The following is a 26,099-nucleotide window of genomic DNA, read 5'->3' on the forward strand; positions in this document are numbered from 1 at the left end:
GTATTTGGTGATGGGTAGTCGACATTTATGGTCGTTTCTTATACATAAACAAATATAAAGTATAGTAAAGTATATAAAGAGAGTATACACAGTTTCTTTTTTATGTTATATACATACAGAATGTTCTAAAAATTTAACGCCCAATATGCTTTATGGACGATAATGAGAAAAAATGTTATATAATGTTATATAAGACGGTCTTAAATATAAGAACCAACTATGAATACCGACCTAAATTTATTAAAAACTTAATTACTAAAAAGTTACAAAAAAGATGAAATGTACCGCGAATGGAAAAAATTTGCTCCTGTAGTATAGTATGTACAGCATAATTTTAATAATATGTTTCAAAACGTTCGCCGGTCTTGTCGGTGATAGGTTCATTTCTGGCGTCCCGTGGAGCGGATTACGCGAGAAGCGGAATCAGCGGATCGCCAATCACAGGACCGCTTCGACGAAATCTTTGAAAGGGTTCTATCAGAACGATCCCGTGATTGGTGCTCTGTAGGTTCCCTTCCGCGTAATCCGCTCCACGGGACGCCAGTCTGACGAGTATTAAGAAGGGGGAGGGAAAATATGGAAAAATAATTGGAACAGCTTATAGAGAGTGCATCTGAATGAATAGAAGAAAAATAGACTTGACGTTAAAAAGACTGCCTGAAAGTCCGTTCAGACGAATCTGCGCGCAAGGCTAACAAGGAGAGTCGACCAATCATGTTCGATAAACAGAAAACATGCTCATGCGCATATCAAAGCGACCATGTTCTTTGTGTGTGGATACAGTCACTCAGCAACACTAGTACACTATAGATACATTTTCTAGCATTGAGGAGTCATAACGGTAAGCGTTCATAACAATTAATTTTAAAAAAAGTAGATATATATACTTATTAGCACAATTTTAATGTTATTTGATCAAAAATTAGTTATCGGAAATAAAACATTTACATATATATTACCCTTTGAATGTGTAGATATAAGAACATGTGTGGAATGCAAGTATAATAGTTTTTCTTTATCAAAAATACTTCTCCCAAAATTGTCATATTAACATTAAAACGCTCAAAACAGTATATCATTCTTGAACTACAATACATTTGCAATAAAAAAAGAAATGTTTTAAAATTTCAATTTTTATTGGATTTATTTGGATATTAAATTTTAGAAATGTTTAATACCCCTTATACAATAGCAATTAATAAGTTAACGTATTACATAGAGTGCCTGATGTAACTGTACTAAAACTATTATTATTTATCTACATTAAATGCAAATTTTTTAAATAAAAATTTGTACAATTAATTTTTCCATGCAACTAAATACGAAAAGGTCGTGGATCAATAAATGAGCAAATTGAGTAATTATACAAATTATGCAAATTAAACAAAATGTGATTTATATATTGGACTGTCTAACTTCCGACAGTTAGATATGGTAATAAATCACGTTTTATTTTATTTGTAATTTTATTTTGCTTGTTTATCGTCCCACCGGCCTTTCCGGTTGTTTTGCAAACACGAGCCTGACCTTATAGTGTTTATTGTTTTTCTCAAGTTTTGAATAAAATTGAATTTTCACATTATACATTTTGTTTACATTTCTTAGTCTTCGAGCAAAGATACATTCCTGAAAATACCAGAAATCTATTTGGAAAAGTAGTGCTATGGAATTTATAAAATTTCTACTAAGTGGCCATCTAATACTCATCTTTGTTACGGCTTTCTCTCCCGATGAAAATCCAAACATTGAGTTCGACACATCGTTCGATAATATCACAGCTGATTTCCGTTTGCCTGCTCATATAGTACCGAGACATTATAATATTGAATTAGACATCGACATGTATACTTTTCAAGGGACATGTAATATCAGTCTCGACACAACAACAATCAACACTCACAACCTTCCGTCAAACATAAGTTTACACTCAGTAAATTTGATAATAACTAATGCCACGTTGATTGAAGGTGTTGGTGCAAATGCATTAATAAAGTATAACTTACATGATATTATATATGTTACCAAGCAGGAAATTGCCATTCTTGATTTCAAGCATAAGTTATCACCTATATATAATTATACTTTGAATATCGTATTTTCGAGTATCGTGGCTGAATCGGGAGGCTTATTCAAAACTTCAATAACTTCATACGTAAACAGGGATGGACATAAAGAGTGAGTATAAAAACACTGTCTTTCTCTATAAACACTATTAATAAAGATTTAAATTAAAAGTTTGTTAGCTATACCGAGAACTTTTGCACATTATATGATATTTTAATAAGAAATCATTTAGAAAGTTTTGAAATAAATTTATAGAATTTTAGAGGAATATCTAGAATGTTAATATTATTTTATTTTAAAGAATGTGCGTTTATGTAGGCCGGTATTTATAGTCAAATTTTATTTCAAGACCGTCTAAAGTAATATCTTAAGATGCTAATACGATTCTGTGATTGGTTATAATGACACCTTAAGATTTTACTTAAGACGGTCTTAAATATAAGAACTGACTATGAATAACGGCCTTAGAGAAGATTAATATTTTGCAAGGGGTGAAAGAGCCTAGTGCTCAAATATATGTGCCGTAAAAAGACGATCTTTTTTCCCTTTTTCCTTTCAATTTTGTTTACTGTACGTACTCATTGCAGATGTAAAAAAAATGATCAACTCCTTACTGGTTTCGATCTTTACTAATTTGTAAGATCATTTTTAAATGATAGTTTTATATGCAGTATATAAATTTTGTATTACATTTTAAAATATCGCGCATGAAACGAAAAGAATGCAACTAAAAAAAGGAGATGAATAAACAATTTTCCTTATTAAATAGTCAAGAAAGTTTAGAAAAAGTTTGTGATTTCTCAAAGTACATGATCCTTTCGGTGGTTTAAGAGTGAGTTTGTCTCCGTAATTACTAACGTTTATAGAATCATGTTTTATTGGATTTCTTTGTCTGTAGAATTATATAAAGCTTAATATACAAAACAAATAATAAAATTATTTGCAATAATAACGGTCTACTGACTATTCAATGATATTCGATGAATGTCAGATTTGCAGCGTAGATTTCGACATTGTCAACAAGCGTTGCAAAATTCTTTTTAGAAATTTATAATAGAATGTTTTACTTCGAAATTTCTTTATTATATTTATTTTCAATAGCATTTTACTTCTATTTTACTCCTATTTGCACAGCAATTTATAGCACAAAATATTCGAGTACGAGTTCCATCATCCAATCTTCCCATCTCATACTTGAATGGAAAATGTTATTTCATTGTAATAAATTTGTATTTAAAGTCAAAGTTAAAAACGTTTTTTAAAAAATTCTAGATCAAGCTAGAGTTAGTTTGGAATCTTTAATGTAAAAGCGGAAGCCTACTTTCTAATTAATCTTTGCCGCTTTCTAATAGATTTATACCGCTTATGCATCCAATTATATATATATGCAATCTTTATTGCGGCCATTTATGGAGATACTCGATGAAGAATTAGCCTTGTATTAATTAATTCAAAATAAAGAAGAGATAGAATGCTCGCACCAAAATCGCATTTATGTCCTCTGAGCTTTTATACTATAACTCATATTGCTTATATAGATTAAAAGTTATTGTTTTATATATATATATATATATATATATATATATAAATATATATATGTAATCGAAATTTTGTAGATGGGTTATCGCAACACGTAACTCGGCGATTGGAACACGACGTTTATTTCCATGTTGGGATGAGCCAGGATTAAAAGCTAATTTTACAATTAACCTAAAGTATCATAATAGTTACACTGCACTTTCGAATATGCCAGTCATTTCTTCGCGGCGGTCTAAAGACAATAATGAGATAATGGCGCGTTTTGCTACTACTCCTGCGATACCCACTTACCTCGTAGCCATTGTTCTAATCCGCTCGTCCGTCATTTCTTTCACGGCGGATTTTAAATTGTGGAGCAGACAACAGATGAGAGAGAATATAAGAGATGCGGGTGGCATAATTACAAAGTTTACACAGGCTTTCGAGGATGAGTGGCCAATTTTGGGGAAATTTTTAAGAGAGCAACACTTCGCGATTCCAGGATGGCTAGATGATGGCGTGGACAAATGGCAAATGGTATTTTATAGGTAATATATACACATCATAATGTGACACATAATAGTGTCTTTTTATTATTATATAATATTAGTATAGAATATGTGTATAATGTTATAATTTAAGTATATATTCTATCCTATTTTACAAACATGTTTTATTATATAAAGAACAGATATTCTTGTTATACATACATGCTAAGCAAACATTGATTATTTTGCTATTTAAAATAGTTCATATACCATTTAATGACACGCATATATCATTTATTATATATTGATATATAGATTTTACATAACTGCGTTAAACAATTATAAACGACTTTTAGAGAGGAAAATATTATCTACAATAAAGAATTAGATCCCATTGCTCGCAAAATAGAGGTTTCGCGTCTAATAGCGCGTAAACTAGCAAGTCAACTGATCGGTTCTGTGACTAGAGCGTCATGGTGGTCACATATGTGGTTGCATGAGGGTATTGCTACATTGCTCGGAATGGATATTATCAATAAGGTAGTTTTTTAATACATTTGTAATAATATTTCGTCAAAGAAATAGAATATTTAGAATAGATATAGACAAATACAAGAAAATCTTTATAATATCTTGCAACTTGACGTAAGATAACAAAATAGTAACATTATTAAATATTGCAAATAATAATACCAACTTTGATATCTAGAATATCCCAGATTTCCGAATTATGGATTTGTTCGTAGTCCAAACTTTACAAGAATCTCTCTATTTGGACGATCATCATATTATGAATTCTCTTACATCAGAAGTCAACAATATGTTTGAACTTAATTCACTTTTCACATTTTCCTACTATCTTAAAGGTATAAAGCAATGCTAAATGTATATTTAACATAATTATTTTTTATTGGGATTAATTGAAAGTTAACATTCTATAAAAATTCATGCTTATATTACTTCACTCACGTTATTTTACTAGAAAAATAAAATTTATATTGAAAATCCTTTACAAAATCAGTCAGTTTCGGGAGGCTGTAAATATATTATAATCATATTTAATCACATATTTTATCTTACAATGTGATTTATTTTAGGACCTGCTATACTGCGCATGTTACAACACTTAATCGGCATTAAGGTGTTTCAGAAGGGAATTAATATATATTTGAGAAAACCGTGAGTCTTATATACATCTTGTATGTTTCTACACTTTTTCGTTACCTGTCTTATATTTACTTCCATTTCTTCTTTTTCAAACACATCTTTCTTTATTTTTATATTTTATTGTTGCCATGTCAAGTGATGTCTTATTGTATTTCTGTACTGATAATTTATTATTTTGTTGTGTTCTGATGTCGGTTTTTTAGAATTTCTTGTATTTCTAACACAAATCCAGATTTTCTGTACAATCATGTTCTTATACAAATTTATATTAATCATTCACGTAACTATACCTACTTCTCACGTTTCTAAATGAATACATATTATTTATTAGAAGAATTTATCCTTTAATAAATCAATTAAGTTATATCTCAAATTATTATATCTTTTTTATTTATATTATTATATACAAAAATCATATAAATTGATACAGACATACAAACATACAGCACGTATAAATTAAGAAGTAGTTTTATTTTTCTTGATGTGATCTGCTATAATTTATGTATAGTACGTATGTACAATGTTACACTAATAAGTTTTAAATTTTGCAAATTTTTATTAGCTCTGCTTCTCCGAACGATTTCTGGTTTGCCATGCAAGCTGCGCACAATGAAGCAGTAGTTACAGGACAATTTAACATAACAGGAATGATAGAGCCTTGGCTAAAGCGATATCATTATCCTGTTCTAAATGTAATGCAATATTCTGAATACTATACTATGGTTAACGTTTCGATACACAATACACCAGAGGCTCGGTGGATTCCTGTGACATATACTACACAGCCAGATATCAATTTTAATAAATTAGTAGGTCGTTTGTTACAACCACCAGTTTCGTATCTGGAATTTGGATTTAATGCAAGTTATTCAGCAGATGATTGGATAATATTTAACATTCAGCAAGTTGGTAAATATTAAACAATTGCATTTTATTGTACTTTTGTGTTTGCTCTATATGATAAGATTGAGTAAAACTGTAAAAAAGGGATCAATTACTTTAATCTTAACGTTATATCAAGGTCGTTGGAATTGCATATAATTTTCTATAAGGTTTTTTATTTTATTCTAAATGTGTTACTCTTTATATTTTATATTTATATTTTAGTTACATTATGTTATCGTTACAATTTGTTCACGCAAATACCTGATGTTGATTTTTGGTTATTAATGATCTATAATATTCAACACATATTTTTGTCAGCTGTGTAGTAATAATCAAATTATTAGTCATTAATTTAATTTTTACAGTAATACGTATAATATTTAAAAATAAAGATCAGTTTTGCAAAAATTTTCATGTTATCCTATTATAAATGCGTCGTCGAGTAAATCTCTCCATACTTGACTTAATGTTATGTTTCATAAGTGCGCAGATAATTCGAATTTTTTATTTACAACACAAGCAGATTTAAATATTCTTTTTATCTGATTCAAAAGTAAAAAGATAATATTTGGAAATATTTTTCATCAAATGCGATATCAAAATGATTTACTGGCAGATAACGTTTGTTTATCATATTACAGGATATTATCGTGTCAACTATGATGACTACAGTTGGAAAAGAATTGCACGCTTTCTCAGCTCTGAGAACTATACGGAAATTCATGTTCTTAATCGTGCTCAAATCATCGACGACGCGTTTCACTTTATGATGTCGGGCAAACTTCAATCCTACATATTCTGGGAACTCACGAGTTATTTATCGCAAGAGACAGACTATGTAGCATGGTATCCCATGCTTAAAGTTATTGAACGTATGTCATTTACCTATCCATTTCGCGAAAGTCATCAGCAATCCAAGATAAAAGTAAGTTTTGTTAAAAAACCTATGTGCAATTGGTACGTTTAAAACATTGATTTTGTATTAAGAATTAACTAATAGGTAATTGTCAAAAATTAATACATGACGTGCGAGACCATACCGCATCCCTTGATCGATTATATGTATAATGTGTGTGCGTCTGCCATAATATTAAAATATATGCAATGATTAAAAAATGAATAAAGAAATATCAGTATCTTGTATTGTTTGAAATAAGAAAAATTTTAATTAAACGTATATTTTCCGTGCTACATATTTGAAAATTGACTAATGATAAAATTATATTGCTTTACAACATTTAGGAAATGGTACTTAGCCGATTGGTTCCACTTCTTCGTAAAATAGGATACAAAGAGTGTCATCCCGACGAGAATAACGAGGAGTGTCCTAAGGACGAGAATCACCTTCTTAAAAGTTTGAGACAAGAAGCCGCAAAATGGGCCTGTGTTTTTGGCGATGTTGACTGCAGGAGAGAAGCTAACGCTAAATTGAGATCGCATTTATTAAATCTTGCGTAATTTTTCGTATAACATTGTTTTATAGTTATACTTTTATTGTATTTCCAATTGCTTCATAAATTATTTTTTTTATCGCGATTATTATAAGAATACGAGTTCAATTTTTACGATCATTCTTTTTAGAATCGACTATTCTTTGCCGTGGTGGAGAAAATGGACATTTTGCCATGGTTTGTCGACAGCGGATAATGTTACCATTAATAAAGTATATGATATCTACTTAAAACAAAGTGATACCAAAATATTAGAATTTTTGACTTGCTCCGATAACTATCGTCAAGTCATATCAATGTTAATGGAAGGAATGAAATTAACACCTCGTAGGGGTTCTTCTACTCGAGAAAAAGAACAAAATAAGAGAGACTATATTAATATGTTTCATTATATTGTTGAAAGATATGCAAATAACGAATCAGCACTTGATTACATATTATCCAATTGGGTCAAAATCAAGCCCGAGTAATAACATTCTCTTTTATAAATATATTCTACTTGAAATTATGATAATTTATATATGCCAACTATATATTATGTCTGTTTTGTTTTTATAGAGAAATTAGTACAACTGCAGCATTAATTGATATTATAAATCATGTGTATTCTCCGAATTATCTTGATAAGGTAAATTTCATTTTACTCATTTTCTAACCATAAGTCAAACGCTTCTTACACTTATTATCTTTTTATTTAATCGAACTTCATATCTCAGATTATACCACAAGTATTTCATATATAGATTATAAATATTTTGATTAAAATGTTGAAATAATATCTGTTTTAGATAAAAAAAAATTTGGAGAATATGGTAACTAATACCGGTCATAAGTTCTCTGGCACAGACGTAACTGGTTTGGCATTTACCAGACAAGAGGTTTGTATACAAATCCAAAAATATTATCTTACTTACAATTAAAATACTTATCCGAGCATCAATATTATTTTAAGTTTACCAATTAGCTCTGTGCACAATAAATATATTTCATGTGTTTAATATTCAATATATAACATATATTCTTTCACATTTTTTATGCAACATATATAATATCTGACTTCAAAATTAATTATTGTATAAGATTTACAGCGTGTTGTATACATAATGTTGAAATTGTTTTGCAGAGAAACGAAATGATTAAAAAAGTCAGTGTATTAATGTCGAATATTCGAAGCAAGATACACTTGCGCTTAGTTGAAATCACAAGTCAACAGGAGACGATCGATAAATGCAAGTATACTTAGTTGTAAAATAAACTTAATTATAAAATAAATATATTTGCTATAAACCTGATGTTTTATTATTATTGCGTAATGAAGTTTAATATATTCAATAGTTTAATATATTCAATATAATCAATAGTTATCAGTCATTTTTATGTACAGGATGTTTCTGATCAAGCTTTGAAATTAAGTCTATTCTATATTGATCTTAAGAAAAAGTTTATACGGACATGTGTCCAAAAAAAATGTATTCAAGTTGTTATAGACTTTCTAAAATATCAATAAATTTTCAGAAATTTATTTTTTATTAAAATAGAAATTTAATATAAATTTCAAGTAAACATTTATACTAAATCAAAAGTGTGATGACTTCCTCATGCAATAGTATATATCTTTCTCGTAGCATTTTATTACAAACTTTCGAACACTTTCGAAATTTTTAAAATACAAGTTGTTTCAGACATGTTTCTATATGAATCTTTTTTATCTTATAGTAAAAATAGGCCCTCAAAGTCTGGTCAGATTTTTCAGAAATATAGCTTTGACAAATTAATAACTTTTATTTATATTTAGCACTTATAGTATCTATAAATAAGACATTTTATTAATAAGAAAGATTATTACTTTTTTTTTTTATTAAATCCTCAAACTCCGTACTAATAAGAGGTTACGCCAGAGAGGAACTTGCAATTGAGAGCGATCACGCATTTTGCTTTAGGCCCGTTTATTTTAGCTGAACTTATTTTTGCGCAGTTTATCTTTTCTCCCTTTCTCTCGAACGTGAAAAGAAAAGGAGAAAAGATGAACCGTGCAAGAAATTCAGCTAAAACGAACAATGTTTCTCTTTCGAATAAATTTAAGAATCGAGCCCAATTAAGCGGCCAATTCTCTTTTCTCGGCGGCCAAAGAATACGACAGCCAATCAAATTTTGGTCCAGAACATCGCGCCACTAGTCAAGGTCCGTGACAAGAATGCAAACAAAATTAAAAAATTTGTAAATAAAAAACGAAAATTCATAAATTAATAAAAATATGTAATACATAGTAAATTGATGATAAAAGAACAATTTCTACATTGATTAATAAGTAGTAAAGAAAAGATTAAATTATATTATCTAAAAAAATCAATATAATATATTTGATATTTTTGGTATGTTTGACTTAAATTTATTTACAATTTATTAATAAATATATGTATATTTATAATGTTTTACGGTAGAGAGATATTTATTTACGAACCTTTTAACCTTTATCACGTAATGCGTGTAACGAGTAAATAATATATCTGTCTTTTCTACCATGGGAGGAGCCATGTTCCTTTTCGCATCTCGGACCAGTTTTTGATTGGTCAAAGAAAATGACTACTGTGCATCCTTGGACCTGCTACACCTGTCTTCTTTACATTATGGTTCTATTAAAGCCCCGGACATCATTCGTCAAAGGTGGTTATACGTACCGTGATTTAGCGTACTAAGAATGACATCCAGTCGATATCTTCTCACTGTGAGCATTCTAGCGGCTAATCGGTTCGGCTTAAACACCTACGTAATCGCCGTCTACCGAAGTAAGAATCGAGCAACGCGATTGGTCGAAACTTTACTGTAACGTTCTACGGAAAAGTGTGTGTGCCGCGGCCGCGTTCAGCAGACACAACTGTTGAGTGTTGTCTTACCAACACGCTACGTTGATTTGTTGGGTCTAAAAGTAAGAGCCAATCACGTTCGATTGCTACTGAGCGGTTTGTTCTGCTGAACGCGCCTCTATTAGCGCTCCGTTATCCGCGGTAGCGGTCATGGCTGCAATTTTAAAGTTCGGTTTAGCGGCGTCAAGCGGCCGGCAAATTACTCCGAAAGGTATTTAAACGACAATTATAGCGGATGACATTACGTCGCGCTTTGAGGTAGAGGCATTCGAGATACGTTGATACTCGTTATTTTAATCAGCGACACGGGAAGAATGTTGTTCGTAACGCGACGCAACACGTAGATATAAATAGAAAAAAGGTTATGTCGTGTCGTGCGTGTTTATTGTTGCGTATTTTGTTACAGGCACAGTAGTAAGTACACGTCGATTCGCCAGGATGTCCGAGTTATTGGACAAGGTGCCCGACGTGGACATCGATGGCCACGGGAGATTCAAGTATATCCTGATCAACGTGCAGGACAACGTCGGCAAAGCTAGCAAGAAGATCGTCAGGGGATACGCGAGAGCGCAGTGGCACGGTAAGTTCGCACTTTCGCAGTACGTATATGTCGTATATTCGCATTGTTATATGTCTTGCCGCTAAGTGACGAACAACGTTGAACATCAGAGATGTTGGGCGATGTTGAAAAAAATAACTCGACGTCCAAATAATTAATTTAAAAAAATACTTAAGTTAATTCGTAATTTCTTTATAGCTGTTTATAGCTGTGAACTTTAGCTAATAAATTATTATTATACATACATTACATAGAGTTTGAGGCTAGACTTTGATTAAAATTTGATTGAACGTGTGAATTGAATCGGTGATCAATTTAGTGCACGCGCGAGTGCTTATAGTAACATTTTTAAATTTTATACAGCATGGTGGAAGACTACATGAGAAATTGATACCAGATACCTCCATCTTGCTGCGACAGTCTGAATTCGGCGTTATGTTATTAGTGTCTTATTTAAAAATGGAGCATCATGCATCTGGCATCTACATCTGGAATCTGTGCAAAATTATACGAAATTCGTTTCGAGTATGAGCACACCTGTATTCTTCCACCATGCTATACAGTTCGTCGTTCTTCCTCAATCTAGTTTTTCTTTCCATGCACAACTACAAAAGATTTATAATTTTTATTTCTGATAAAATACTATAGATATTTCTCATTCTCGATAAGTTAATCATAGATCAAGTTAATCAAACTTTGGTCGAAGTCAACCTAAGATATAACAAACAGAAATAAGGAATTAAACGTAAGGGATTAATAAGGGAAGAATTAATTTTAACATGTAGGAAGCTGCGCTTTAGTTCATAATAAAAGAATTAAATTTATATGTTTACTGTATATTAAGTAAAATCTATTAACAAAATTTAGTAAAATATATAGAATAAAAAAGGTTATGGATATAAGGATTAATCGAATCTAAAAGCATTCAGATATTGATCAATTTAGCAAAAAAATCAAATATTTATTAATTAAAGGATTACGAAAATCATAATACCTTATGAATCACAGAATATAAATCTTTGTTCGCAACGATTTGCGATGTGTTATCATAATTTCAAGAATATAATCATATCCTATTGCAGATAGGACGTGATAGGTTTATATATTATAGAAATTTATATATAACTATTATATAAATACACATATATGTATTTATTTACAATGCTAAAGATACAATCTGTACATCTTTACACATCTTCATTGTGGATACAGAAGCGATTGAAGTCATTATTTGACATAGGTATTAATACCATCTCATTTGGAAATTATTACTATGATTGACTTTTTTTTTGTTAGTTGTATTTGTAAGTTTTCGTAAGATTGGTCAGTCAATACAATTGTAGACAAAAGCATATAATTACGCAAATTGCTTCATTATTATATAAATAAAATGTTAATGATAGATGTGATGGATTTTATATGAAAATAAAAAAGATTTTGTAAAATCGAGACTGTATATAGATATACATGGATAATTAATTTCTTTTAGTTAAGTTTAAATGTACTTTCATTTGTGAATACATTTTAAAATCTTGGTCACGATTATAAATATCGAAACTGCAACTCGTCGTGAAAAATTCTCACTTCAGACTTCAGAATCCTTAAGAAGAAATCAAAGTTACAGTTATCGAGAGATATACAATTCAAATTTTATGTAGCGATAGTAGGACAATTTGTACATTAATTATTATAATAAAAAATAGATATCTTTATCTCCTTGGAAAAATATCTTTGATATTTTTAATTCGGTATATATCAGTATAGATGGTTGTAGATAAGTTCACAGTTTGTTACAAGAATGAGAGAGAAGATGTCTATTCTTCTCATTCATATGTTCTTTCATATGTTTTCGAAATCAACGAATGCAGAATCTAGTTGCAAGTGATTAAGGTGGCAGTAGGAAACTTCTCATGTGTTAACCGAGGAAGATATAAACGCAAACAGTTTCAAGCTGATTCATATTCACGAAGCTTTAGGTAGTTAGCGATAAAATTCTCGTAGTTTATAAGAATAGAATATATTACATCTATATCGTCTTAATATTATTTTCAATGGCGTAAATATACAGGGATACATATCTCTTGGGAGATCGTCCTCTTTCATGATAAAAGCTCTAGATGGAAAATGAACTCGTCAAGTTTTTCAATGAAATTTATCTCTTTTTATGCTGAGAAATACGACTTGTGTATGATACATTAGTAGCTTGCAACTTCACACTTGATTACAACAATGACATTCATTGAAACGTTTCTCTTTTATTGAGAGCGATCAAAATTCTTCTACGATCTGTGCGATAATACGATACGAATGTACGACTTTTCGATTCTTCACGAAAATACAATGTCTTAATTAATCGCGCTTCTATAAAACTTTCTCTACGAAATGTAAAGCGTAATAAGTTGTTAATTGTTTTCCCAAAATTGCATATATAACTCGAATCTGCACTTTATTTCATCCAAAGAAAAGAGAAACGAGATATCCACATTTATATCCACGTGTACATCCAACGATTCTAACGACAATTGACAAGGTTCACTTATCTTATACATCATCTTATCCTTTTTTCTCTTTTTTTTCATGCAATTGTTGCATTGATTTTCTTATGAGAAAATAAGAGAAATCACAACAATGGTGCAAGCAAAACGTTATCAGTCAATCGTCATCTGATGCTACGAGATTTCCATTTATTCGTTTACTAAGAGGCTCTTCTGAAGCAGCACCAAGCTCGTTGAATGCTGATGCCGAGTCTGCAGGTCTTGTGATTCGAATTCTTGATGGGTTTCATATCGCTGTTTTTTCTAACATACTGCCGCGACATCGCGTCGTCTCGTTGCGCCCGCTCTCAGGTGCTGTCGCTCTCCTCGCAGTGTTCTATTAGGTCCACGTCGGTCACCGTTGATTCTTGTTCCTTAATGGCCTCAAGCTTGTTTTCCTCATTTCGGCGACTACTACTGCTGTCGGATTTCTCCGTGCTCTTTCCAAGTTCCATCGGTGCCTCTTTGATAGGGGATGGGAATCCCACGAGGTCCGGATCCGTGTTACTGTGCATAAGCGTGAAAGGCAGCTTCAACGATACTTCACCGCCCATCGCCGAAATAAACAGCTTGACCTTAAAAAGAGAACAAGAAATTGGGGCATCTTCATGAAATATTTTTTTACGTTACCTTATAGCCGCGTATTATATATTATTTGGATTGATAATTACAGAACGTGAGTCAATTTGCTTAAATTAAATGGAGATGAATCGACGAAAAAAATGTTTTATCTTTTTCTTAAAATAGTATTGCGTTAAATATGAGAATACGTGCTGTCAAGAATCATTTTTATCCGAAATGGGAGCATCTAATATGTCATATACCTAATCAATTTTTTATCAGAATTTGTTCTCATACCGGGAGAGTATGAGATTTCATACTTTTTCTGCAATGCTTGGTTCAGGTTTCTAAAGATTGCTTTATCTCCTAAAATAAGATCGCATTTGATGCGATTCTAAAATAGGCGATCTTCATTACATTTCCTTTTTTTTCATATTTAAGAGTACCTTCACGTAATAAGATACGTAAATCGTATAAACGTTCCTATCATCGGGTTTGTTCCTAGGGTTAGTAACCGTTGATGCCAGACTCGCTCCGGTTTTCGTGTAACTGTCCTCTAAGGCAATCCAGTTCTTAGTCGTGCCCTTAACAAGCCTGAGAGTGTAAGTCTTCCTCAAATTACCGCCTGGCCCCAAGGGACAGTCCTCTTGCGAGGACATAAGGGCCACGACATTCTTGAATTTGCCGTTGCTGAACATACAAACGTCCACGTGTTGCACGACAAATACCTGGAAAGCAAACATTTCCTCACATAATACGGATATAAAGGAGTGACTTTTAAATTATTATCTATAATTGTGAACAATCGTGGTTTATTCGATCTGATTTATTTTTAAAACAATAATTGGAATATACTTTATGATAGTTATGTTATTATATATAAATTCATAAAGGTAGGCGATTTATTAAAAAAAAAAAGTATTTTATAGAAAAGCCAGTTAATTTTTTTCTTTATATTTCAAAATAAGCAGTACAGACATGTAAAATTTAATTAAAAAGATTTCTCCTGAAAAGATTGCAGCATCTTGTCGCTGATTGTAGCAAAAATATCTCTAAAAAGAGTTAATTTTGTAAAATTACATGTATGTGTATAAGGTAAAGTTTTGGAGGGGCTTCGTGAAATTGGTGAGCAGAAACTTTAAAACAACATGTCAAAAGGATTATTCCTGTTTTAGCGACCTCTCTTCTCGATTATTTTTGTCGATCGGATTAATACATTATCATCTATTAAAGTCAATTGTTATTCAGTGACTTCTGTTGTGTCCATATGTCGGCCACGAACTTAAATTTGACTACGAAATGTAATTCGTATAACTTACTGGTGGTCAAGGAGTGTCGGTTTGTTTGCTTAACTGTTTTGGAACAAAGTTAACATGGGGGTTGCGACCGTCCTTTCTGGTCGGTGGGCAGAATATCGGCAGGGTGTACCGTGTTCCTATTTTCAAACAACGTTCTCCATTGCTGTTAATGAAGTAGAGCTCAAAAGCGCCTGATGCGAACGCAATTTCCTGTCAGAGCGTAACCTTTGGCGTTTCCCCGGGTTGCTTTCTCCTTGAGAAGGGGGGAGATTTCTATTTGTATCGCAAGCGTTCTCATAAGAAGGGAATGTCGGATAGATTAACGCGGATTATCGCAGACGGATCCAATTCAGTGTCGTCGCCTCTTTGTCTTTTGCTCCTTGCATGTGTGCGAAACAAATTGAATTATAGTTTCGACGTTCCTCCTCGTGGTTTTGCAAATAGCTTTGAGTGGGGAAATGGCTCCTGTAGATTCCTGTCCGTCGTCGGGAAAATCGCCGTTGCGTCGTTTGTATAATGTTATTGTCTTTTCTTCATGATGTGGCAAGATACGTTAAAGAATCGATTTAATAGAATCTCTATTTAATCTATTTTGCTGTTCTTTTAACGTTTTTTGAGAGGAAGAAAATTAGCCATTCGCGAAATCTCAAAATTTTTCTAAAGAAGTTAACTTATAATTTTCTTTTTAACTTTTCAGCTATTTCATCTAGTTGACGACGCTTATTGACTTACTCACCCATGTATAGAATATTTAATTGGACATCGGATAGGATGCTATGAATTCTTGAGTGAGCAGACAGATGCGTGTAACCGCAGTTATGGGACGCTTCTCAAACTTGTGTCTGCAGCTGTAGCACAAATCTTTGTAAAAAGAGCGATTTTTGCGAGAATTTAAATTATAGGGGTATAGAAGGCTCGGCGGATATCGATGATTAAAACATATTTTAAGGTGACAGCAATTTTTACGCGTATAGTTTATCGGGTATCGACCTGTAGTATTTTAGCACACGCTTGTCATCTGTACTATTTCTTGCTAAATTTCTAAATTAGCTTTGCACATGTTATAGTACATACATAGATATATTACTAATGCTTGTCTTCTGTTTTAATTGCCTGTTAATACACACGCTTAGACTGACATACAGGAATGCGTTAGTTCTCCTTCGAAATCGACGTTTTGAATTAATCAATATTCTGGGCCAACGATCGCTATTTCAGCTATTTAAGCCTCCGCTTTCCTGACAGGCTTTCCTCTTAAGCCTCGATTAGCGGTGAGCGGTTTGTCAACTATACACAGAATCTATTCAATTAATTCATTCCGTACTATAACTATTATGGATTTTCGTGACTGTGTGTTTTCCATTAGTAAAATATAAAGGGGGATATTAAAGAAACAGATTTGTATTAGCTGTGTGTTTATCGATCCATTTTTTAGAGCTATATATAAAAATATTAATTTATTTTTATTTTTTTGTATATAAATGTAGAATCTTGTATAAGTGTAAATATTGTAAACGATAAAATTAAATAAATCTATGTACGAATGATAAAATAAGTGTGAGACTTTTTTTTTAAACGTCGACACTATAAGAATTAAATTGTTCTTTAATCCAAATCTCTCTATATTCTGATGCATATTCTTCCTTTCAAACACATTAACGTACTAGGATAATAGTGGAGCATAAAGGGGAGAAGCATTTTGAACGTTTCTGTTTGTCTCTAATATCCATTCATAGTCTTATTACACAAGTTACACTTACATAGTCGTATACCGAGGGAGTTGGATTAGATTCGCTAATTTTGCCTTAAGTAAGATGCGAACTACAGACACCTATTAGATCGCAAGGGGATCGTGAGAGGAGCGTGAAAATGAAGTCCTGAAATTGGACTAAGTTATACATATACTGGGGATTTGTCGAGTAATCAACATTCTCTTACACAGGGAATTGTTAAATATTTTTGACTTTAGTATTCTCTTCTTCTGGATTTTTTATTGAATAATTAAAACAAGTTTGTGTATATATCGCGTGTAAAAAGTTTTGAAAAAATTTTCTGTTATAAAATATTCCAGCAGAAATATAAACCATTTTTATACTTCGGAACATATCAGCTGATAAAAGCTGAAAACAATTGCTGCTAAAATTTCATATGGTTCCATGCAATAGTTTATTTTCCGCGATTTTTGTCCCTACTACAACAACAATCATCAGAGCGGACCTCTTGAAAGGCAATGGAAAAGTTTTGAAAACATTTTTTGTTATAAAATATTCCAGCAGAAATATAAATAAACCATTTTTATACTTCGGAACATATCAGCTGATAAAAGCTGAAAACAATTGCTGCTAAAATTTCATATGGCTCCATGCAATAGTTTATTTTCCGCGATTTTTTTCCCTACTACAACAATCATCAGAGCGGACTTCTTGAAAGGCAATGGAAAAGTTTTGAAAACATTTTCTGTTATAAAATATTCCAGCAGAAATATAAATAAACCATTTTTATACTTCGGAACATATCAGCTGATAAAAGCTGAAAACAATTGCTGCTAAAATTTCATATGGCTCCATGCAATAGTTTATTTTCCGCGGACCGCGATTGTTTTCCCTACTACAACAATCATCAGAGCGGACTTCTTGAAAGGCAATGGAAAATTTGTCCATTGTTTATAAAATTCATAAAAGCGTGGTCTCGCATTTTCGGAATGTTACCGTCATTTGAATTGTGTGATATTTGTATAAGAGTGCAATGTATTCGCGCGATATATTTCCAACACTTTCGTCTTGCGTAATTATCGACATGTACATATTATGCTAAAACACGACTGCTATGCAAATATTTACTCCTTTCAGAAATTATATTGTTTACAAAGTTTCACTTGGTGGTAGACCATCACCGATTCACGTTAGTAATTTAGCGTAGGTGCAAATGCAACCGAGCATAGGAGGCCAAGTAATCAAGTAGTCATGACGTAAGAATATTAGATGTGGAACATGATGTTTCTTGTTTCTACCTTGCAAGCACACAAAATGTACAGTTTATTTATTCAATAAACTGGTTTACTCACGCAGGCTTGTATGAAAATTTTTTATTTCTTTTTGCTTTAATTTCTTATTGACTCCTTTTTTCATTCATTACCTACATATTAGTTTCTGTATTGAATTTTTGACAAAAATTTTGTCAATCAATTAAATAAAGAACATTATTATAAATATTTATTATAAAGGGCATTATATTTTGATGAAAGTAAACATATGTACCTATATCTGATTAGTTTAAAGTAATATAGCAATGTTTTTTTTAACAAAACATATATGGTCGATACTTAAAAAAAATTAGAAAATATTGGTTGCCATTTTCCAAGGCAAAAATAACAATTTACTGGGCAATTCCACGTCAAATTAGACAAGAAATGACCTTGTATTTTTTAAATCGATCGAAAAACTGTTTTTTTTTTTTAAATATACATAACTAATTGTAAGTAGTGCGGCGCATCGATTTCTTCGGAAATTTTTTGCTGGAAGAATGTACAGTATACATGACATAATTTATAATGCTAAATACAATCAACATTCTACAAATCACATTTTCGTTATAAATATTAGATTATACATTTTAAAAATTGTGTTGTATTTTTGGTAAGCTAAATCATTACTGTACTGTATAATTTGACCATTCATTTTCCTTTCCGTTCTTAATTGCTAGGATTTTCTGTAACGGGTGTTGTGTCCTAATCTTTACCGGAAAATCCCTATAAGTCTAGACTTTCGGCGCTCTTCTATTATATAGTAGAGTAAGCCTCTCCGTCTTTAAGCCTGTAAGTGATGTCAGCTGTTTGTAAGATTATGTTTATAGTTTCAGTATATTTTTGCACGCGTGAATGAATTGTAACATGTCTGTCATGCTATTTTACCTTTTCATCTTCTGTGCGGAGCTCAACAAAATAGCAATTTTAGTAATGTAAACATGTAGTACAGTAGTACACTGCACAATTTTAAAAATGTAATTTTTATGAAAATGTAATTTGTATAACATTATAAACTATGCCATTCATACTGTACATTCTTCCTGCAAAAGATTTCCGAAGAAATGCGCCGCGCTCGAGCCAGAGACGCGAGCATGGCGCGGCGTGGGCGTCTCAATCATTAAAAAAATATAAAAAATATAATCTGTCATTTCCCCATAAAATAAAAATATATATAGTTTTAAAATGAGATGGAGAATAAAACAGTATTATTTTAAAGAAATTTTTAAAGTGTACTCTTTGGTGAAAAAAATTATTAAATATTTCATCTTATAACAATTGAAATTTGCAATTTCTTGTGACAAACTATTTTTATAAAAAGATTGTCTCCTTAGTTTTAAAATGCATTTTTTAAGATTTCTCTACAACAAATATAACCAGAGATATTAATTTTTAAAGTTGACGACTTCTTCATTTTTCACAAAAATTGTATTGCTTATAACTTTTGCAAAAAGAAATATTTTGGACAAATAAAAATTTGTAATCTTATTTAATTTATTATACCTTACGTGAAAAAAGTTTCGATTGATTTAATAAATACGACATCATTTCTTGTTCGATTTGACGTGGAATTGCCCATATCTCTTTTTTCATTGCTATTTTAACTAATGGCTTCTCTTTATATTCTCATTGAGCGAGAGATTTGCCTTTGATCTAGAGTGTTCACGAAGTGTGAGATATATCACTGTTTATAAAGATCAAGTTTCTTTGATCAATAACGTTCCCTTGCAGCTTTTGCGTCGCAGGTATTAACTGCACTGTATTATCGCGTAGCGTTTAATTCTAGACGTTTAACTCTCCTGAGACAATTATTCACTTTATTTTAACAGCCGCTAGATATTGAAAGAGGTACAGAAAACGAGAAGGTTGGCAACAGAGAGAAAAAAGTGTACGAGTGTTTGGCATTATTCAATTTAATCTTATTTAAGCTCAATACATTATTACTACAAAAATAAATAGTTATTCGAGGGGTTGCTACTTAATATGATTGATGGTAATAAATATATTTATATCATCTTGAAAATATTTGATTCTATGCTTGTTATATAATATTTAAGGACATATTGCTTTAAAAGAAAGGGGAAATCAAGTTTTTCCGAATTTTGCGCATGATTTATCGGTCACAAAGTACTGTTTTGAATTATCAAGAACTTATTGCTTATTGGAAAGATCACTCCTTTTTAGATGGCCTATTCGAAAAGCGTTAATAAAAAGCTACTTATTAAATTTGAATACATGAATATAACAGTTCTTTTATTAAAATGCTAAGGTAGTTTCATTGAGCCCGTGGGATATAAATGATCTAACGAGTTTATTAAATTTACGGAAGTCTAACGAGAGAGGTGATAGTTAATTTGAAAAGTGGGAGTGGCACTATTAGATATATCCCTAATTAATAAATGAGACTTTGTGAAACCAAAAATATTTTTTTTGTTAGCTTTGTTCTAATTTAATTAATTAAAATTATTTGTAAACACGTTTTCAAATTAATGTAACTAGCGCGGAAGGTTCGAAGGAATGAAATGATACAGGCTCATAACTTTTATGAGAATTTGAAGAAAAAACGACACAAAATAAAGAAAAATGGAAAAGTATACACAGAGATCTCTCAAAAAATGATTGTTTAGATTAGATTAAATTATTTTGTTATTTCATTTTTTTTTTAAAGATATTTTCATTAAAGCTTGTGGCAAAACCCATCACGTGCATGAAGCAATTAAAAAGTTCAATTTAAGATGTCTTAGATTAATCTCGACAATTTTCCCGACTTCACGTTTCAGATTTAATTTTAGATTAAATAGGGTAAATAGGGCGACGCCAGGACAATTTTGTGATTTTCGTTGCATGTCCGAAATTTCTTTCGCGATTATTGCCGAGCTCGTAGAAATCTCGTAGAAAAACACCGCTGATTGATCCCTTTACGGATGATTAAGCCTATTTTTCTTTTCGTCACGCAGGAGGATCAGTTTTTTACGAGCGGTCTCTTTTGCATTCCGTCTTTTCAGACGTTGCATGCATGAGAAATTGCGGTAAAAAAAGAAATGAAAAGAATGAATGGATGCGAAACGCATGTGTGTCTGATAAGGAGAGAGACCGGATAAGTAGACGCCTCGGGTCATGAATATCTTAGTATTTGGTCCCCAAAGAGCGTCGTAAAAGAAACAATTGGCGGGATTCACGTCCGGTGTTCTTTGAAATATCGACTGCCGTGCGGTAACTACCGAATCATGAGTGCAGGAATCCGCTGACGTTCCACGAGTGGAGAGTACAATTTCCCACTTAACCCATGAGCACGATTGCGATTGATCGCTTTGGAAAAACAAGAAAGAAAAATACTGTATTAATTGTTCGATTGTTGGAAGAACGGTGAGGTCATCACAGGCCGCTGACAAATAGTCTCTCACATTGTGGAGAGGCAAACGCTTTTTGATTAAGTCCTAACTGATTTAATTAAGAGTGAGGGTTGATACATAGTAGGTACCTATTGCCTATTAGTCTGTAATTTGCAAGAAATTTAGTTTTCAGCAAAAATTCAGGGAAAAATCCTGTGAACAAATTCTTCGTACGGTGAATAATTCTTTTTTTCATATATGGAGGGGTAAAAACTATATAGTGGTGTAAGTCAAATTTTTTTGAATATTTTCTCGTGTACATAGATGCAATCTGTACAATAAATAAAGTGCATCTATGCACACGAGAAAATATTTTTAAAAATTTGACTTACACACTTACACCAATGTGGTTTTTACCCCTCCATATGTCAATATTGCTTTGATGGAAAAAGATTGTTTTTTTTTATTTTTTGCAGTTAAGCAATTAAAGTTTAAAGCGGAATAGTGCACTGTTTTGAAAGAGTGACAGGAAAATCCATTTTCTGACTTTTCTTCCGGTGTTTACGTTTTCGCAAGCGTGTAATATCAAATTTTATCTCACGTTATCTAAAGCCAAAAATTTATAGGTACAAGTAGTATTTATTTAAAAAAAAAATATTTTTTTGTAGCGCTTAATTTTATGAAACAGCAGTAATATGCATTATTTTGCAATGAAAAACAAACTGTAATAGAGAGATCATCTTTATGTGTGTGTATATGTTAAAGTTTATTGATAAAGAACTGTCATTTATCATTTTGTATGTTGTTATTAAAATGAATGTTTTGTACATTACAGTTGTTAAATAAATAAAATGGAATTTCTTTTCATGCACTCATATTTTATCAATTGAAATATTAGAACATATATTTCATGTGCCACATATTACACTTAATTCTTGTTATTTAGAATAACTCTGATTAAATTCCCGCCCTGAAGCGTAATGAAGATGAATGTGTTTGCGTGGATATGTAGTAACAAGTACGGATTATATCTTTAATAGTACGTACTTTAACCAATATGTACCTTTATTCTCCTTACTGATTTGCTGCTATTGTTGCTAACATTGACGTGGACATTGATTGAGTCTCCGTGCTCGTAGATTGAATGATCTAGCCCTGCTTCCAATCTGACACGACCGTCACTTAATAAAAATGGCTTTTCTACTGCCGCATGTGGTCCCACGTTCTCTGCGAAAATAAGAGCGAAATTCTATATGTCATTTGTTCTGATTTGTACTCCCTGTCCGCGATAAATGCGATGAGATCGTTTTACTAACTGAGAGAATAAGATACGGAGTATCTTGGTAGATTCACATCAAACTCGAGATACGTGCTATTCAAGAACTTTCAAAGTCAAGCTCTGTCTCGTCTCGAAGGTCTCAATCCGGACTACTGTAATTACAGTAGTCACAACATCGCATTGAAAATCAGAAATTTACGGCAAATTAAGGCACAGTGAGAAAATAATACAATACAATACAGGTATACTTATAGATGTGACATGGGAATAGCAGTAACTAGAGCTTGAAGTTTAATGACAAGTGAATCTATGTTAATAATGTACGTCGTGTCTCGTTAATCGTGACCAACCATCGTCCTCAATGATCTCATTTTCCGCTAACGCCACTCTTGTTTTGGATTCTTGAATTCTCGAGCCAGTTGATGGTTCTTGAGAGAGAGGCACACTGTACATAGTCGTCGAGGGTAAGGGCGGCTTCTTGGCTCGCTGAATCACTCGAATGCCCATTCTGACGGTGGTTTTACGATGCAATCGTTCGTCCGCCCGTTCCGCTAAAATTCACCGAAATGTTAACGATGGGATATAAAGCTGGTGCATGGTAAACGCGAGTCAATTCACGAATTTATCGTCGCGAAAAGTTGAACAGATTTCTCGGGAAAAATATATTGCTGTTGAATTTATGTTAGAAATTAAGACTTGGTATATATTTTTAGATTCAAGAGTTATTCTTTTTCTTAGGAATTATTGCGTGATTGTAGTTGGGCAGACGGCAATCAACCTCCTTAACACGCTTAAACTGTGTTACTTTTTTCCGTGTTATTTTCACTCGTGTGTTATTATCAACGTGTGTCGCATCGTATAGTATTGCGCGTATTGATTCAACACGCTTTATGTGTGTTCGAATTAACGTGTTGCTGATATTGCTTCGAGAAAGTGTGTACATTGCACCTTCTAACTATGTTGAAACTACACGCTTATGTGCGTTGCAGAACGAATAAGTGTGTAATATCAACACAAGCCTATTATGTTTTATTTCCACACACGTTAAACGCACGTCAAACACACTTATTTTTTGTAGTGCTTTTGGGCCGAATATCTCTGAAACTATAAAAGATAGAAAAATAATTTTTTAAACAAAAGTTGAATGGTTTGAAGAGTACTTTAAAATAATTTTCATTTTTTAATAAAAATAAAAAAATTTTATTTTGTTATTATTATAAAGTGCTCTTCAAACCATTCAATTTTTGTTTAAAAAAATTTTTTCTATCTTTTATATATATATATTATATATTTTTTTTTTATTCGCCCGAAAGAGAAAAGCCGATTTTTTTCGAAGGGGTATTTCATACTAAATATGCGTATGAGCACGTATTAAAAAATACGTGTTCCTTATTTTCGTCTAGAAAGCAACATATTAAAAGCTCATCAAAATCGGAGCAGGGGGACACTTCCGCACGTTTTCTTGTAAGAGTGAAGATTTTTATATAATAGAAACTCTATAGAACTCTAAGAAACTAATTATAGAACTATTTGAGATGGCTTTATATAATACTTGGAACAGAAATAAATTTTAAAATCTTTTATGAGAAATTTATTAAGAAATGTTTATTTTTTCCACGCCTCGAATCGACTGTAAACAGAAAGTCCTCTGTTGTTCGATAGAGATGCTTCGAATTCTTATTCCTGCGTAATTGTGTGTCCGGGAGATGGAAAATACATTCCCTTCGTTCGTAAATACATTTATTATTCCTACTTCGTTCACGAACGTTCGTAATTACACCTCGCTTCGAGTTGCGGTACGCCATTGTTTTTTATTCGAAGTGCATACGTGCATTCGTCGAGACCGAGGAAATAAAGCCCGAGAAAATCGACAAGCTTTTTTCACTCACCAACGTAAACTCTGACGTCGTAGCTGTTACCTATAGGTGGGCCATTGTATTCTTTAGCTGGTACCAGTTGCACGGATGGTGGGGCGAATGAGGGAATTTCTATGGTGAACGCGTGTGCATTAGGTCCTAATCTTTTGATAAGTGCTTCCTGTAAAAAGAAAGGTCTCGGTTCAATATATTTCAATTTCTCTTTGCACTTTCCATTAGGTAATTGTTAGAAAAATTGTGGCGCTCCTCCACGACGTGATAATTCGTATACAGATTTCTCGTCGAGATAGAGTCGACGAAAAGAAAATATTTTTACGCAATTTGGAGATACGAACAATCACCATTTACACGTTAGAAAAATATTTTGATTACGCGCATCTACTTTAAACGTACATAAAAAAATTATAACAGAGCTATCTATATTATGTTGTTGAAAAGAACTTTTATTTAAGCGACATTTCTGATTTAAAGAAATTTCAAATTCTTGTTCATGTATGTATTTATATTGAAGATAAGGAGATTTATCGATAATCTGCAGGATTTTTTTTGTTGAGATTTTATACGCGGAATATAGATTATCATACGTTCTATATTCTGTTGTATATATTTTATAAAGTACATTATATTGAAAACATGAATAAAAGGCCGGGATGCTATATAACGATCTTTCATTTAAAAAGTTTTCAACGAGGATAAAGATTGAAAAATAAAATGCTGAAAAAACTTTCAGCGAGGCGTATTATATATTTGAAATAACATTTATGAAAACAACAAATATTGTTAATTTGCCACATCGATATTTATCAATATAAATTTTATTATACGTATGAAATATCACGTATGCGATTTTTACAAAGGCACTGTCATTCTCATTTTTAAATAAAAAAATAGCTGATTATATTACATATATATATATATATATATATATATATATATATACATATATATATTGTATATATTCGAATTTATATATATAAATAAACATCAATTTATTCTGCGGATTTATTATCAAAATTAAACATAACTAATTAGGTATTTATATATGTTCAAGTGAATAATAATGCCATCGAGAACTTTGCGGATCTGTAAATGTAGGTATGAGTATTATGGATATGATTACCGAATTACAAAATGAAATATGAAAATTGATCTTTAGATGGGCGTTAAAAATTGTCGTCTATAAGTACTTAAAATTTTTGT

The 26,099-nt window shown here is 31.8% G+C and overlaps 3 protein-coding genes across 14 annotated transcripts in view; 2 read left to right on the forward strand and 1 right to left on the reverse strand.

The window, feature by feature from the left end:
- The first annotated feature begins 173 nt into the window (after positions 1 to 173).
- LOC139809417 (aminopeptidase N-like) lies at positions 174 to 8,243 on the forward strand. 2 transcript variants are annotated; one of them, XM_071772293.1, is made up of 11 exons: positions 174 to 841; positions 1,606 to 2,175; positions 3,681 to 4,130; positions 4,427 to 4,610; positions 4,780 to 4,936; positions 5,168 to 5,249; positions 5,800 to 6,146; positions 6,764 to 7,047; positions 7,365 to 7,576; positions 7,704 to 8,039; positions 8,132 to 8,243. In XM_071772293.1, exons 2-11 carry the CDS (start codon positions 1,664 to 1,666, stop codon positions 8,226 to 8,228), a joined length of 2,661 nt encoding a protein of 886 aa, XP_071628394.1. In that variant the 5' UTR covers positions 174 to 841; positions 1,606 to 1,663; the 3' UTR covers positions 8,229 to 8,243. The 2 variants fall into 2 exon arrangements, with proteins under 2 accessions (XP_071628394.1, XP_071628392.1); XM_071772291.1 differs by lacking the exon at positions 174 to 841 and having other exon boundaries at positions 1,313 to 2,175.
- Positions 8,244 to 10,489: 2,246 nt separating this feature from the next.
- The window catches only part of LOC139809424 (14 kDa phosphohistidine phosphatase), an 80,900-nt gene continuing 65,290 nt past the window's right edge, over positions 10,490 to 26,099 (forward strand). For both annotated transcript variants that reach the window (XM_071772312.1, XM_071772311.1), the window contains exons 1-2: positions 10,490 to 10,648; positions 10,844 to 11,017. In XM_071772312.1, the coding sequence (XP_071628413.1) occupies positions 10,588 to 10,648; positions 10,844 to 11,017 (235 nt within the window). In that variant the 5' untranslated portion in view covers positions 10,490 to 10,587. The remainder of the gene's footprint in view (positions 10,649 to 10,843; positions 11,018 to 26,099) is intronic.
- LOC139809422 (phosrestin-2) overlaps positions 11,937 to 26,099 on the reverse strand; it is a 58,386-nt gene continuing 44,223 nt past the window's right edge. For all 10 annotated transcript variants that reach the window (XM_071772310.1, XM_071772303.1, XM_071772309.1 and 7 more), the window contains 5 exons: positions 24,912 to 25,059; positions 23,373 to 23,573; positions 22,807 to 22,970; positions 14,538 to 14,819; positions 11,937 to 14,105 (listed from right to left, as the gene is read on the reverse strand). In XM_071772310.1, coding sequence (XP_071628411.1) covers positions 13,839 to 14,105; positions 14,538 to 14,819; positions 22,807 to 22,970; positions 23,373 to 23,573; positions 24,912 to 25,059 — 1,062 coding nt within the window. In that variant the 3' untranslated portion in view covers positions 11,937 to 13,838. The remainder of the gene's footprint in view (positions 14,106 to 14,537; positions 14,820 to 22,806; positions 22,971 to 23,372; positions 23,574 to 24,911; positions 25,060 to 26,099) is intronic.

Source organism: Temnothorax longispinosus, chromosome 3 (genome assembly GCF_030848805.1).
Source record: "Temnothorax longispinosus isolate EJ_2023e chromosome 3, Tlon_JGU_v1, whole genome shotgun sequence".
Classification (NCBI taxonomy): Eukaryota; Metazoa; Arthropoda; class Insecta; order Hymenoptera; family Formicidae; genus Temnothorax; species Temnothorax longispinosus.